At 43.9% G+C, this 11,884-nt stretch overlaps 1 protein-coding gene across 2 annotated transcripts; it reads left to right on the top strand.

Moving 5' to 3' along the window:
* Nucleotides 1–604: 604 nt before the first annotated feature.
* ZBTB18 (zinc finger and BTB domain containing 18) lies at nucleotides 605–9,196 on the top strand. Of its 2 annotated transcripts, XM_090263412.1 has the most exons (3): nucleotides 605–697; nucleotides 3,062–3,145; nucleotides 5,517–9,196. In XM_090263412.1, the coding sequence occupies exons 2-3, from the start codon at nucleotides 3,133–3,135 to the stop codon at nucleotides 7,097–7,099; spliced, it is 1,596 nt and encodes a 531-aa protein (XP_090119538.1). In that variant the 5' UTR covers nucleotides 605–697; nucleotides 3,062–3,132; the 3' UTR covers nucleotides 7,100–9,196. The 2 variants fall into 2 exon arrangements, with proteins under 2 accessions (XP_090119538.1, XP_090119539.1); XM_090263413.1 differs by lacking the exon at nucleotides 3,062–3,145.
* The last annotated feature ends 2,688 nt before the right edge of the window (nucleotides 9,197–11,884 follow it).

The raw sequence follows: 11,884 nt of genomic DNA, 5'->3' as shown, positions 1-11,884 counted from the left end.
CGCCCTGGCCCCGCCCACCCCAACAGTTTCTGCCTCCGATTGGGACGCGCGAGCGGCAGTTTCAGTTCGCTTCTCCCATTGGCTTAGCCCTCTTGCCAGTCCGACTACTGCCCGCCACTGCCTCCGCCCTTCTGAAAATTCGCACTCCTATTGGAGCATACTGCGGCCTGGGGGCGGGCGAGGAGCGCCGGTCCAGGCGCTTTCGGTCAATCGCCGAAGCCGAACGCCGGGAGGGAGGGAGGCATGGGGAGGAGAGGGGCGGACCGAGGGGGGGGTAAAACATCTGGCCGGCGCCGCCGCGTGCGTGCGTGGTGCGTCCTCCCGCCCCCTCCCCCGCCGGTCCCCCCGCCCCCGGCCGCCCCCCCCCAGCCCCGGCCCGGCGGCTCCGCGCTCGCTCCCTCGCTCGCTCCCTCGCTGTGTCTGGCAGGCTGCGCCCGCCGCTGGGCTGCTGCCATGGGGAGCCGTTGAGAGTGGGGCCCTCTTCGCTCCGCCGCGCTCCTCCGGCTGCCAGCGGGGGCGGGTGGGAGGGAGGGAGGGGGCAGGGGGAGCGGACGACGGAGCCGGGATTGGGGGGTGGGGGGCCGGGAGGGAGGGGGCACGAGGAGGAGGAAGCCCACCAAGTCCGGCGGCGGCGACAGCCGGGAGGAGGAGGCGGAGGACGCGGCGGCGGGGACGCGGTGACTTAGGGCCGCTCCGTGTGAGTCCCGGCGCCGGCCCCCGGCCTCTGACCCGCCCCCCCCCTCCGCGCCCCGGCCCCCGGCGGGCAGGGGACGCCAGCTGTGCGGCCGCGGCCGGCGGGGCAGTGCGGGCAGAGGGCGGGCTGGACCGGGGCGCCCCCGCGAGTGGAGTTAGTTTGTGGGTTGGAGAGGTTGGGGCGGCGCAGCTGCGGGAGGCCCGGGCGCGGGGACGGGGCCGCTGCAGCTGCGGGGTCGGGCGGGGTGCGGGCTGGCCGGCTCTGCGCCGCGCCCCCCCGGCCGGTGCAGCTGCGGCGCGGGGCGGGCTCCCGGCCGGTGCAGCTGCGGTGGCGCCTCCCGGGTGCGGAGGGCGGCGGGCTGGGGGAGGGGGCTTGGGAGCCGCCGCAGCTGCAGTGGCGCCCGGGACGGCCGCGGCTCCGGGGACCGGTGCAGCTGCAGTGGCGCCCGGGGGGAGGGGGCTGCGGAAGAGCCCCTCGCCCACCCCCACCCCCCGGGCTGGTGTAGTTGCCGGGAGGCGCCGGGGGCTCGCTTGCTGGGGCGACGGGGAAGCGGTAGCAACCACCCGCCTCCCCCAGGCTGCTTCTTACGACTTTTCTTTTGTTGTTGCCTTGACCCGGGTCTGTTTTCACGTCTGCTGTTTAAGGTGTTTTCCTGCTGCACCGGCTCTACGCCCTCCACCTCCTTCCCCGTGGTTTAACCTTCCTCTTTCCCCGAGTGTTTTATGCACAGCCAACTACGGAAAGATTTGCATTTCTCCCCCGCTCCCAACTGTTCCCCCCCGCCCCAGCCTCTTTGAAAAACAAAACCTAATCTCACCAACCTCTCTGGACCCCGCGGTAGCCGGACGTGAGGGGTTGATTTGTGGAGTGGGAGCCGCTGGTCGACCCATTGCGGTGCTTGCGACTCATTAAACTGTCACTCAGCCCCCACCCTACTGGGTAAATGGGGTGATTAATGTCTGATATATTGGAACGGGGCGAGGGCATTTGTGGCGTATAGGTTGTGTGGCTGAGAAGGAATTTATCTCCGAAGAGTGCTTCCTGAAATAGGCATTCGTAATCATGTCATTCATCGCGAAGTTAGAGAAAGTTAGGTTTGTGACTTTGGGAAAGCAGACGGACAAGACAGAGACGTTGGTTTTTTGTTACTCTTTAACTCTTCGCCAGGGTTTTCTAAGGAGAACGGAGCGGTTATTATCACCAAAGCCACAACACTTGTGCCTCAGGCCCAGCTCCTTTTCTCCTTGCCTTCCCAGGAGCCTGTGGAGATGTATTTGACATTCACAGATGTCGCAGCACCTTGCAGGACACCAGTCAGCCTAGCCCGGATTATGTTCCGATTTCATCAGCCATTAGAAAAGGCCCACAAAGTCTAGCTAAAAAGTTCCCAAACTAACTAGACCGGTCCCCACCCCCCTTTCTCCCTTGAAAGGTTTCCTTGTGATCACAGACATTACAGAGTGACCCAAAAAAAGGTTGTTATGGGACACAGATGAAGGGGAAGACGAAGTTCTGCTTTTTCTGAGCAGAAAGATCAGATGTGCAGGTGCAGCATTCATTTTAAGTGACTTAAGCAGGCTGTATGACTTTATTAATTTGTCTCATTGAACTGAAGTACTTTCCAGGATTTCAGAAAGTGCACTTTCAGTTTGTTGATACTGAGAATTGAAATTTGCATTAACTGGCAGTGTGAGAAGTGTTCATGAGAAGGTGGTAGTCGATAAGTAGTAAATAAGAGAGATAATAAGGTGAACCAGGCTGAAGTACTAGCTGAGGATAGTCTTTCAACATCCTGAGACACGTATACCATTATCTCAGCAGAAAAATAAAAACGAAAGTGCCATAATAATTGAAAGGGGACTGGAGATGTCAAATGGGTTGGTTTAAAAATATCCTTCAACCGCCTTTGAAACTAAACGTTGGAATTGAATAAAAGTGAGTCTGGGTTTCCTGAACAGCACCGTGGCTTGTCAGTATGTAAGCCAGTCCACCAACTTAAGTCAGAAGTGTTGCTATTCCATAAATACAGTAGAACTCCATATGCTGAGTTTTTCAATTTCTTCTGTTAGAAAGTTTGGGGAAAAAAAGGGAGACTTTGAAGTATTTTGTTTATACTAACAGAAGAGAAAAGTTCTCCTAAGAAAAAGCTGGTGGCAGGGGTGTAGAGGAGTAGCATATGGCATTAAAAGGAGCACAGCTGGAGGTAGCATTTCCATCTGAACATGATGTCAGAGCAGCTGACAGCCTGCCATCCCTCAGCCTTTTATTCTAACACACAGACAGGGAGTTAGTGTGTGCGGATCTGTGGTGGAGAAGGTATCTCATTCCTCTCTAACATCATCTCCACTTTGCATCTGTCTCTCTTAGTCTGCTTTTTTTCCACCGATGTAACAGACCTGGAGCCAGCAAGACTCAGAGGAAAGGACTTAATCAGGTTTATGTGTCCTAAAGGTAGGAGTAGCAAAGAGATTAGATGGAGCATATTTGTGTTTGGGTGTTTTGTTTATTTAATTTTTAAAAAAAATCACATTACTTTTCTAACCCAGTTTAGGAATAATGTATGAAATTGAGTATTAAATGAACATCTTATTGGAGGTGAACGTCTTAGACTTGTTTAGTTTTAATTTTTATCCCTTTTGCTTGAGCAAGTAAATAACTTTAATACACAGAAATATTTCAAGTTTTGAAATGTGAAGAAAGGCTTTGCAATACTGCTTTTCGAGATCACTTTGGATTAAAATGCTTTATATATTTGTTTTTCACTGCTGTTTAGATTCCTTTTGCTTTTAGGGTCAGGGGAGAAATAGTAAACTCTCTGGAATCCAGCATTCAAACTTAGAAGATTATTCTAGTTAAGAAGCTAGATTGTTGTGTAATTAATTCCACTGTGAAACTTTATTCTTCACAACATTCAGCAGCACTACTGAAACATACAGCTGTATAGTGCTTTTGAAACCGAAGGGGTTTTTTTGTTTTGTTTTTTTTTTAAGGGAGGGAAAAAAAAAAAACTTTTGTCCTCAGGAGAATAGTTTGACTGGTTTCCTCATTTCTCTTTCAAATATATATTTAAGAGATCTTTTATTTCAGCCTAACAATAATTATTTGCAGGAGTTTTTGTGTTAGTGACTAATTTAGAACTTGTAGATCTGAGCTGCCTGAATTGGCCAGACAGCTGTAATCGCACTCTATTCTTAATCTCTTTATCTGGGCAGCAGCTGCCATATGGCCACAGTCAGCTGGATCAGATGTTTATAAGCTTCCTTCTTCGTCCCTCTCTGTCCTCTCAGCCTCCTAATTTGATCACGGCTACCTTGTGAGCTGCCCTCCAATCTTTATTTTTAGCCCTCTCAAGGATTAGGATTGATGTTAGCTGTGAGGCACTTAGAGTGATTGTATTGTAAACCTTGGTTTCTTCTTGCAGTGGCATCTTGCAGAATGCATTTGGGGTCGGGATGAAAGTTTTAGTCCGGCTTGGGCTAAGTGTAGAAAAAGCGGGGAAGAAATTTCTAAACATTAAATTAATAGGTGCCCATTCCCCAAATGTCCTTTCTGAAGTGGATGGTGTGGAACCTTGCTGCTGGTCACAGGAAAGGGGAAGTTGGGTTTTCTTTGGTTCTAAGGAGTTGAATTTTGACCCATTGTACAGCTTCACCTTTCCTCTCCCTCCATTTCACCCCCCCCTTTCCCAGAAAATCAGGGCAACAATGCATATTTGAAAGAATAGAAGCTAGTGGGAAAACAAAATATATCAAGTTATGTTGAAACAAAGTATTTTCTGTTGACAGAGGTAAGGCAGAGTCAGGGAAAAAAAATAGTTTCCCTTTTTTCTAGCAAGGCTTTCTTCTTCTTTTTAATGTTGAACCTGTAAAGCTTTTGAGTTTCATATGAACATAATATGCCTTTATTTTAAAGTTTGAGTTAATTTTAATATGGAACTCATCTTGCTTTTGCGAAGGATGAAAGTTTAGATAAGAATTTTCAGATTTTAAATAAAGCCCTTCTGGCTCCTCATTCTCTAGATGTACAGATCTGCAAAGAAATAGAACCATTTTTTTCTCAATTCATTTAAAAAATATTTGGATTTCTTCGTAGTAAAGATGATCTTTCCCATCTGTTGGCGTAGTTCCTTCTGATCTCGTACATGTGTGCTGTACCTGCAAATCTTAAGGCGTTCACATCTGTTTTTATACACAGGGCTTTTGTCGTTATAACACTCTGACTTTAAAAGAAAGTTGTTTGCTAATTTCTGGGCTGATTATGCAATTTCATTACGTGTTTTCTTTTTTTTCAACTGAATGTGTGTGTTTAAACTGTTCTTTCTAAGGGCAATCAAGTATCAAAAGTAATAAAAGGAATGTCCAGACAAGTTTTCTGAATCTTCCAGAGTGTGTTTGGGACCTTTCTTTGTTCGTTATATGAGTTGTTCCCTTTAAAATGAAAGCTGTTTCATAGGTTTTGTAGGACATAATTTGATGAGTAGAGTTAACTAAATTTCTTCTGAGAGATCTAAATTCTTATTCTCAATAAGAGACTATCCTGAAATGAAGGCTTTTAAAACTTGACTAAAAGGTTTAAGGAAGGTAGCGATGCATTAGAAACTGTTTGGCTGGGGTAAGGAAGTTTGGAAAGCATGCCTTTTTCTCCCTGCATTTAGGTTTTGTGCATGTGATTTGCTAGTCTTCGGGTCATACGCCTGATTAAAATTCAGGGACATGGACCCCTGCCGCCAAGCCGAATTATTATTATTTGTATGGGGACTGGCATTGAAAAGTCGTCAAGTTGTTCCTGACGGGCCTTTCATGAGAAATGTCTTTCTTCCCAGGTTATGAAGACAGCATGGAGTTTCCAGACCATAGTAGACATTTGCTGCAGTGTCTGAGCGAGCAGAGACATCAGGGTTTTCTTTGTGACTGCACCGTTCTGGTGGGAGATGCTCAGTTCCGAGCGCACCGAGCTGTACTGGCTTCGTGCAGCATGTACTTCCACCTCTTTTACAAGGACCAGCTGGACAAAAGAGACATTGTTCATCTGAACAGCGACATTGTTACAGCCCCAGCTTTCGCTCTCCTGCTTGAATTCATGTACGAAGGGAAACTCCAGTTCAAAGACTTGCCCATTGAAGACGTGCTAGCAGCTGCCAGTTACCTCCACATGTATGACATCGTCAAAGTCTGCAAAAAGAAGCTGAAAGAGAAAGCCACCACGGAGGCAGACAGCAGCAAAAAGGAGGAGGACGCTTCAAGTTGTTCAGACAAAGTCGAGAGTCTCTCCGATGGCAGCAGCCACATGGCCGGCGACCTGCCCAGCGACGAAGAGGAGGGAGAAGACGAGAAACTGAACATCCTGCCCAGCAAAAGGGACTTGGCGGCCGAGCCTGGGAACATGTGGATCCGATTGCCCTCGGACTCAGCAGGCATCCCCCAGGGGGGCGGAGAGGCAGAGCCACACGCCACAGCAGCTGGAAAAACAGTAGCCAGCCCCTGCAGCTCAACAGAGTCTTTGTCCCAGAGGTCTGTCACCTCCGTGAGGGATTCAGCAGATGTTGACTGCGTGCTGGACCTGTCTGTCAAGTCCAGCCTTTCGGGAGTTGAAAATCTGAACAGCTCTTATTTCTCTTCACAGGACGTGCTGAGAAGCAACCTGGTGCAGGTGAAGGTGGAGAGAGAGGCGTCCTGTGATGAGAGTGATGTTGGCACTAATGACTATGACATGGAGCGTAGCGCTGGCAAAGACAGTGTGAGCACTAATAACAGGGTACAGTACGAGCCGGCCCACCTGGCTCCGCTGAGGGAGGACTCGGTGTTGAGGGAGCTGGAGCGGGAGGACAAAGGCAGCGACGACGAGATGCTGACCCCGGAGAGCGAGCGCGTGCAGGTGGAGGCGGGCATGGAGGGCAGCCTGCTGCCCTACGTCTCCAACATCCTGAGCCCCGCCGGCCAGATCTTCATGTGCCCGCTGTGCAACAAGGTCTTCCCGAGCCCGCACATCCTGCAGATCCACCTGAGCACGCACTTCCGCGAGCAGGACGGCCTCCGCAGCAAGCCGGCCGCCGACGTGAACGTGCCCACCTGCTCGCTGTGCGGCAAGACGTTCTCCTGCATGTACACGCTCAAGCGCCACGAGAGGACCCACTCGGGCGAGAAGCCCTACACCTGCACGCAGTGCGGCAAGAGCTTCCAGTACTCGCACAACCTGAGCCGCCACGCCGTGGTGCACACCCGCGAGAAGCCGCACGCGTGCAAGTGGTGCGAGCGCCGCTTCACGCAGTCGGGGGACCTGTACAGACACATCCGCAAGTTCCACTGTGAGTTGGTGAACTCCTTGTCTGTCAAAAGCGAAGCACTGAGCTTGCCCGCTGTCAGAGACTGGACCTTAGAAGACAGCTCGCAAGAACTCTGGAAATAATTTTATATATATATAAATAATATATATACATATATATACATAGATCTCTATATAGTTGTGGTACGGTCTAAAAGCAGTCTTGTTTCCTGGAACTAAAAAGTTGGGATATTAACTTGTTTTTGCACTTTAGAATAGCATGAGAATCTTACTAATTTAGCATACTGATTAAAGAAACTTTAGGGCAGGTCGGAGACTAGAGAGGTGTTTTTCTTTGAGGGTGTAGGGGAAGTAAGCCAATAAGAACCTTGGAAACAAATCGTCCTATCGCAGAATGCTTTCTTAGGGCTTCATTTTGTCAACACTGCCTTGTCTTTTGAGGTCTTTTTCTCCCCACGTTTTTTTTTTTTCCCCCCAAGTAGAAATTCCCTCCAGTTTTATTAGCCTCTTTAAATGTCTCAAATTGCATGAATCTTTTCTGGCTGTTGGAAACCTGAATGCTTTTAGACCCAAATGGAAAATTTCTGAAATGCTGGATTATCTATTTTTAAACAAGCAGTTGACTTAAAAACTTTCTGTGGCAACTTCTGGTTTTCTGACGGTTCCCAATGAGAGAAATAATGAACGTACACTGGGATCACTGGGACACTGTCTTTGTGAAGGTTTGCTTGGGATGAAAAAGGATATTGCAGCTTCAGCAGTGTTGAACTGTGTGTTGAAAAATGTGAATTACTGTTATTGTATACTGTAATTGATTACATGGGCTGGGGGGGTGTCAAAGAACTTGACAGGTTGTATTGATGCTCTTAGTTGAGTCTTGAAAAGTAAATATTAACGCTACAGAAATGCATGAGTTTCAATATATTTTTGTCTTTGTTTGCATTGTATAACTTTAACGAGTGAGTTTAAAATTATTTAATTTCCTTAGAAAAATAGCACCATTTGGAAAAAAACTGGTGTTATGAAGAACGTAAATGCACTGTTTTTATTTTTATTTTATATAATTTAAATTGACTTTCCCACTGTCTTTAAGTTGAAACTTAAGCTGAATAAAAACTTAAGCTGCAAATTGATAACTTCGCTACATAACAAGGAAAATATAAATGTTTACAAACGGCTTAAAGATTTGCATGTGCAGTGTGCATTTATAACTGACTTCTAATTGCACAAAACCCATGCCAGCTCAAAGTTTAGGTGTACACATTTACCCAAGTTGAGCATTTTTAGAATAACTACTGCACAAATTGACAATAGGTCATTCTGTTTTTGTTTTGGTTTTTTCCTTCTGCTCCCCTTTTCTTCTCCCCTTCTTCCTTACCCGCCCTCCCTCTCCTACCCTTCACCTCCTCCCCCCCACCCCCCAACTCATGAAAAGATTCTATGGACTGAAAGAGCCCCAGGCTGAAAGGACTGGACTGCCTTGATTGACATGGGGAAGGGGGTTACTAGACTATGTGGATCGCAGCAGCAGAGGCTGCAGCCCAGCGTGTGGCTTAATGGCCAGCACGCAGGGCGAGAGCATTTTGCACAGTGTTTGTTTTCCTGTCTTGCACTTACAAATAAGGTCTATGGGGGTAGCATGGAAAACGTTTGCTGTTTTTCCCTTTTTTTTTTTTTTTAATTGCTTTTGTTTAAAATTTGATCGCCTTAACTACTGTAAACATAGCCTATTTTTGTGCTTAAGATACTGAATGGAAAACTCCATTGTGTGTTGCTGGACTGTTTTGGAAATATTTGGTCAAATGTGTGTTAATTTGGCTGTAATGGCATTTAAAGCAAACAAACAAACAAAAAAAGCTGTGAAAATGGCCTTGGAGCATTATCTTTAGTTACTTGAAGAGTTTCTAGTTTTGTTTTTTTAAATACAGTTTATGTTGAAATAATTTTTATTAATTTAGAGAAGACAATCAATGTCTGTGAACAACGGACTTTCTTTTGGATTTTCTTTTTTGTGGTCATTGTGAGTGATTACTTTTTCTTTTATTAGTTTCACATTCTTCCTTTGTTCTAAAACTTAGACTGACATCTAGCTTTGACAATCATAGTATGTTTTATTTTCCTGAGGGGGGAATAACTTATAATGCTGTTTAGTTTTGTACTATTGGTGTGTTGGTGAATTTTTAAACTGTGTGCTAACTGCAATAAATTATATGAACTCAATTTCTTGTGTGTTATTTTAATTATGATTATGTACTACAGAGATCCTAAATGTGTATCCTACATGACATCTTTATTTTTAATGTCAGTTCTATTCAGAGATTATGAAATTATTAGAATGCTTTCAATCACTCAAATGGAAATGTGCAAACATTTTTCCTTGTAGTCACTGAAGAAGATACTAATAGCACATTTTAAAAGTCTGATCCATTTTCTACAATCTAGATCAAGAATGTGGAGGTGGTTCCCCAGAAATATGTGAATCCATGAAACTTCAAGTGGCAGCATAGGTTTTTCCATAACACGCTGCCCAGCTACTCATCCACGCACCATAAGTCATTTTCATGGGTAATTTTATCCTAAGTTGATTGGTCTGATCTATTCTTCTGTGTTCTGTTTTAAGTGGAAAATTGAAGGAGACCGGATGTCTTAATTTGGGAGACTGCTTGGATAATGACTGAAATTCTAGGCAATTGAATTAGCAGGCATTCGATGGGTCAGGATTAACTTATATACATCCTTTTTGCTGCTGTGTGAACTCAGAAGCCCCCAGGTTTTAATTCTCAAGTTTTAATTTGAAAATGTATGGTAATTAAGTACATGCAACTGTTGAAGTCTTGTTCTTTAATTTTTGTGATCGTCCCAACTTCATGATTGTATCATTGGGCATATCAGGGTAAGAAGTGTTGCTGGTTGACCTAAGGAACTGACAGGACGCTCACACGTGTTGATGGTACTGTACAAGGAATTGTCACATACGGTCCTAAGTGGGAGCAGCACTAGCGTGGACCTGGGAGAATTTTTGCAAATCCTGAAATCTAATTGCCCATAAGTTCCAGTCTTAAAGATACAGATGAAAATACAGTTTTACATTATTACTGTCAAAATGCACTTATATTAAATAGTCCATAATAAGGCTAATTTTCTTCTATAGAAAAAGCGGTGTATAAGGTACAGAGCTTGAAAGTGTACTGTTTGTAAGATCCTGGATGGCTTTAGGTGGAAATCCAAAAAGATTTTTATCACGAAGCACCATAATTTACAATTTAGAATTCTATTTCCCCCACTTTTTTTTTTTTTTTTTTTTGAGACAGGATTTCTATTACACACAACTCACACTTTCACATGGAAAGGGAAGGTACATTTGAGCTTCACAAAGCAATTTCTTGAGCAGTTACAAGCTTATACAAAAATGACGTAACTGGACACGGTATCAAAGCTTTCTGAAGAAGTTGGAAACTATAATGTAGCATCTAATTTAAAATGAGCATTATCTTAAGAAACAACTGACCATACTTATAAACACAGTATTTGACATGTAATTTGGAAGAAATAAATTCTTTGAAAAACTAGAACAATGTCACACAAATCAGCACAGTTGGTAACTGAAGGAATCAGTTGTTCACTCACTACGTTTAAAAAGAAAATTAGTAATCATGTTGGAAACCAAATATGTTCCCCCTTTGACATCTGGCTGATACATAGTGTATTTTAAATAGGTAGTTTCATCTACTTTGACAACATCTGTTTCTTTTAGGTAATCAATTATGCCTTAGGTCTCTGTGGATCTAGCACTGTGTGCTAGATGTACCCTAGGGAATATCCAAGGAGTATAAAATGTTAAGAATACTGGTTTGGGGTTTCCTTTCTAGTTAGTTATGCTATCAGATTAATGGTGAATCAAGAAGACTTTTTCTTTAACAGACTTGCCGTGATTATTTACAAACAGGTTATTGGAAGTTTAGAAAGAGGCGAACACTATATTAAAATTATATAATAGTTCACATTACAATGGCTGAAATACACATTTTTCAAGTAAATACTCATTTTCTTTTTGAACTAACATCAAAGAAAAGTTTTCTTTTTTAACCCAAGAAGTAACACTAAAAAACAAAACAAAAAAAAAAACAAGGAAAAGAATCTTATTCTCCCAAGTTTTATCAATAAAATACAAAGTATCTAAAACTAGACTTTAAAAATCCCATTGTATCAGATAAGATTTTTTTTTTAAAGTCTTTAAGATTTCAGAATTTCCTGTATTGTATGATTACATTTTATTCCTCTGGAACTTAAAACATTCTTTGTTTTCTAATATAATGAGGGAAACTTTTACATACCTCTGGTTAGTAAACCCAGGTGATTTTAGATTTAATCTATAGATATTAATCTAAATTTTTGTTGTTATTATTGCAATGTTTGAAATTGCTGATAACAGTGAATCAAGTAAGTGTGAATCTTGAAATCCAGGACAGAAGATCTTGATCTTTCTGATTAAAGTCACTTTCCATTAAAATGCTAGAGATAACACATTTTTAAAAATAATAGACTTGTTTCTTGAAACCAAATAGCTTTTAGGAGTTTCATTTTGGCTAGAGTCCAAGTTTATTACACAAGTAGGATTTTGTCCCTTAGATTAAAATTTTTCTACTTCAGCCTTCAGAAACATGGCAAAAATATCTTGGCTTGCGATCCTGTGGTCTAAAATGATGGGATCCTGTGGTCTAATATGTACAACACTTATCTTTTGACTTAAAATGTAGTTACATAAAAAGAAACAGTGTATGTTTCTAACCCTCTCCATCCCTTCTTAGATTTTCTTAGTATTATAAAAGGAGTCAGAATTTATCTATGTCACTGGAGCTTTTTAGAAATATTAATTCATTTTCACAGACATTTTAAAATTAAACTTTC

This window comes from Furipterus horrens, unplaced genomic scaffold (assembly GCF_987537825.1).
Source record: "Furipterus horrens unplaced genomic scaffold, mFurHor1.1.pri manual_scaffold_15, whole genome shotgun sequence".
NCBI classification, from domain to species: Eukaryota; Metazoa; Chordata; class Mammalia; order Chiroptera; family Furipteridae; genus Furipterus; species Furipterus horrens.
Note: the sequence above shows the minus strand (reverse complement) of the source record. Positions and strands in the feature narration are given on the sequence as shown.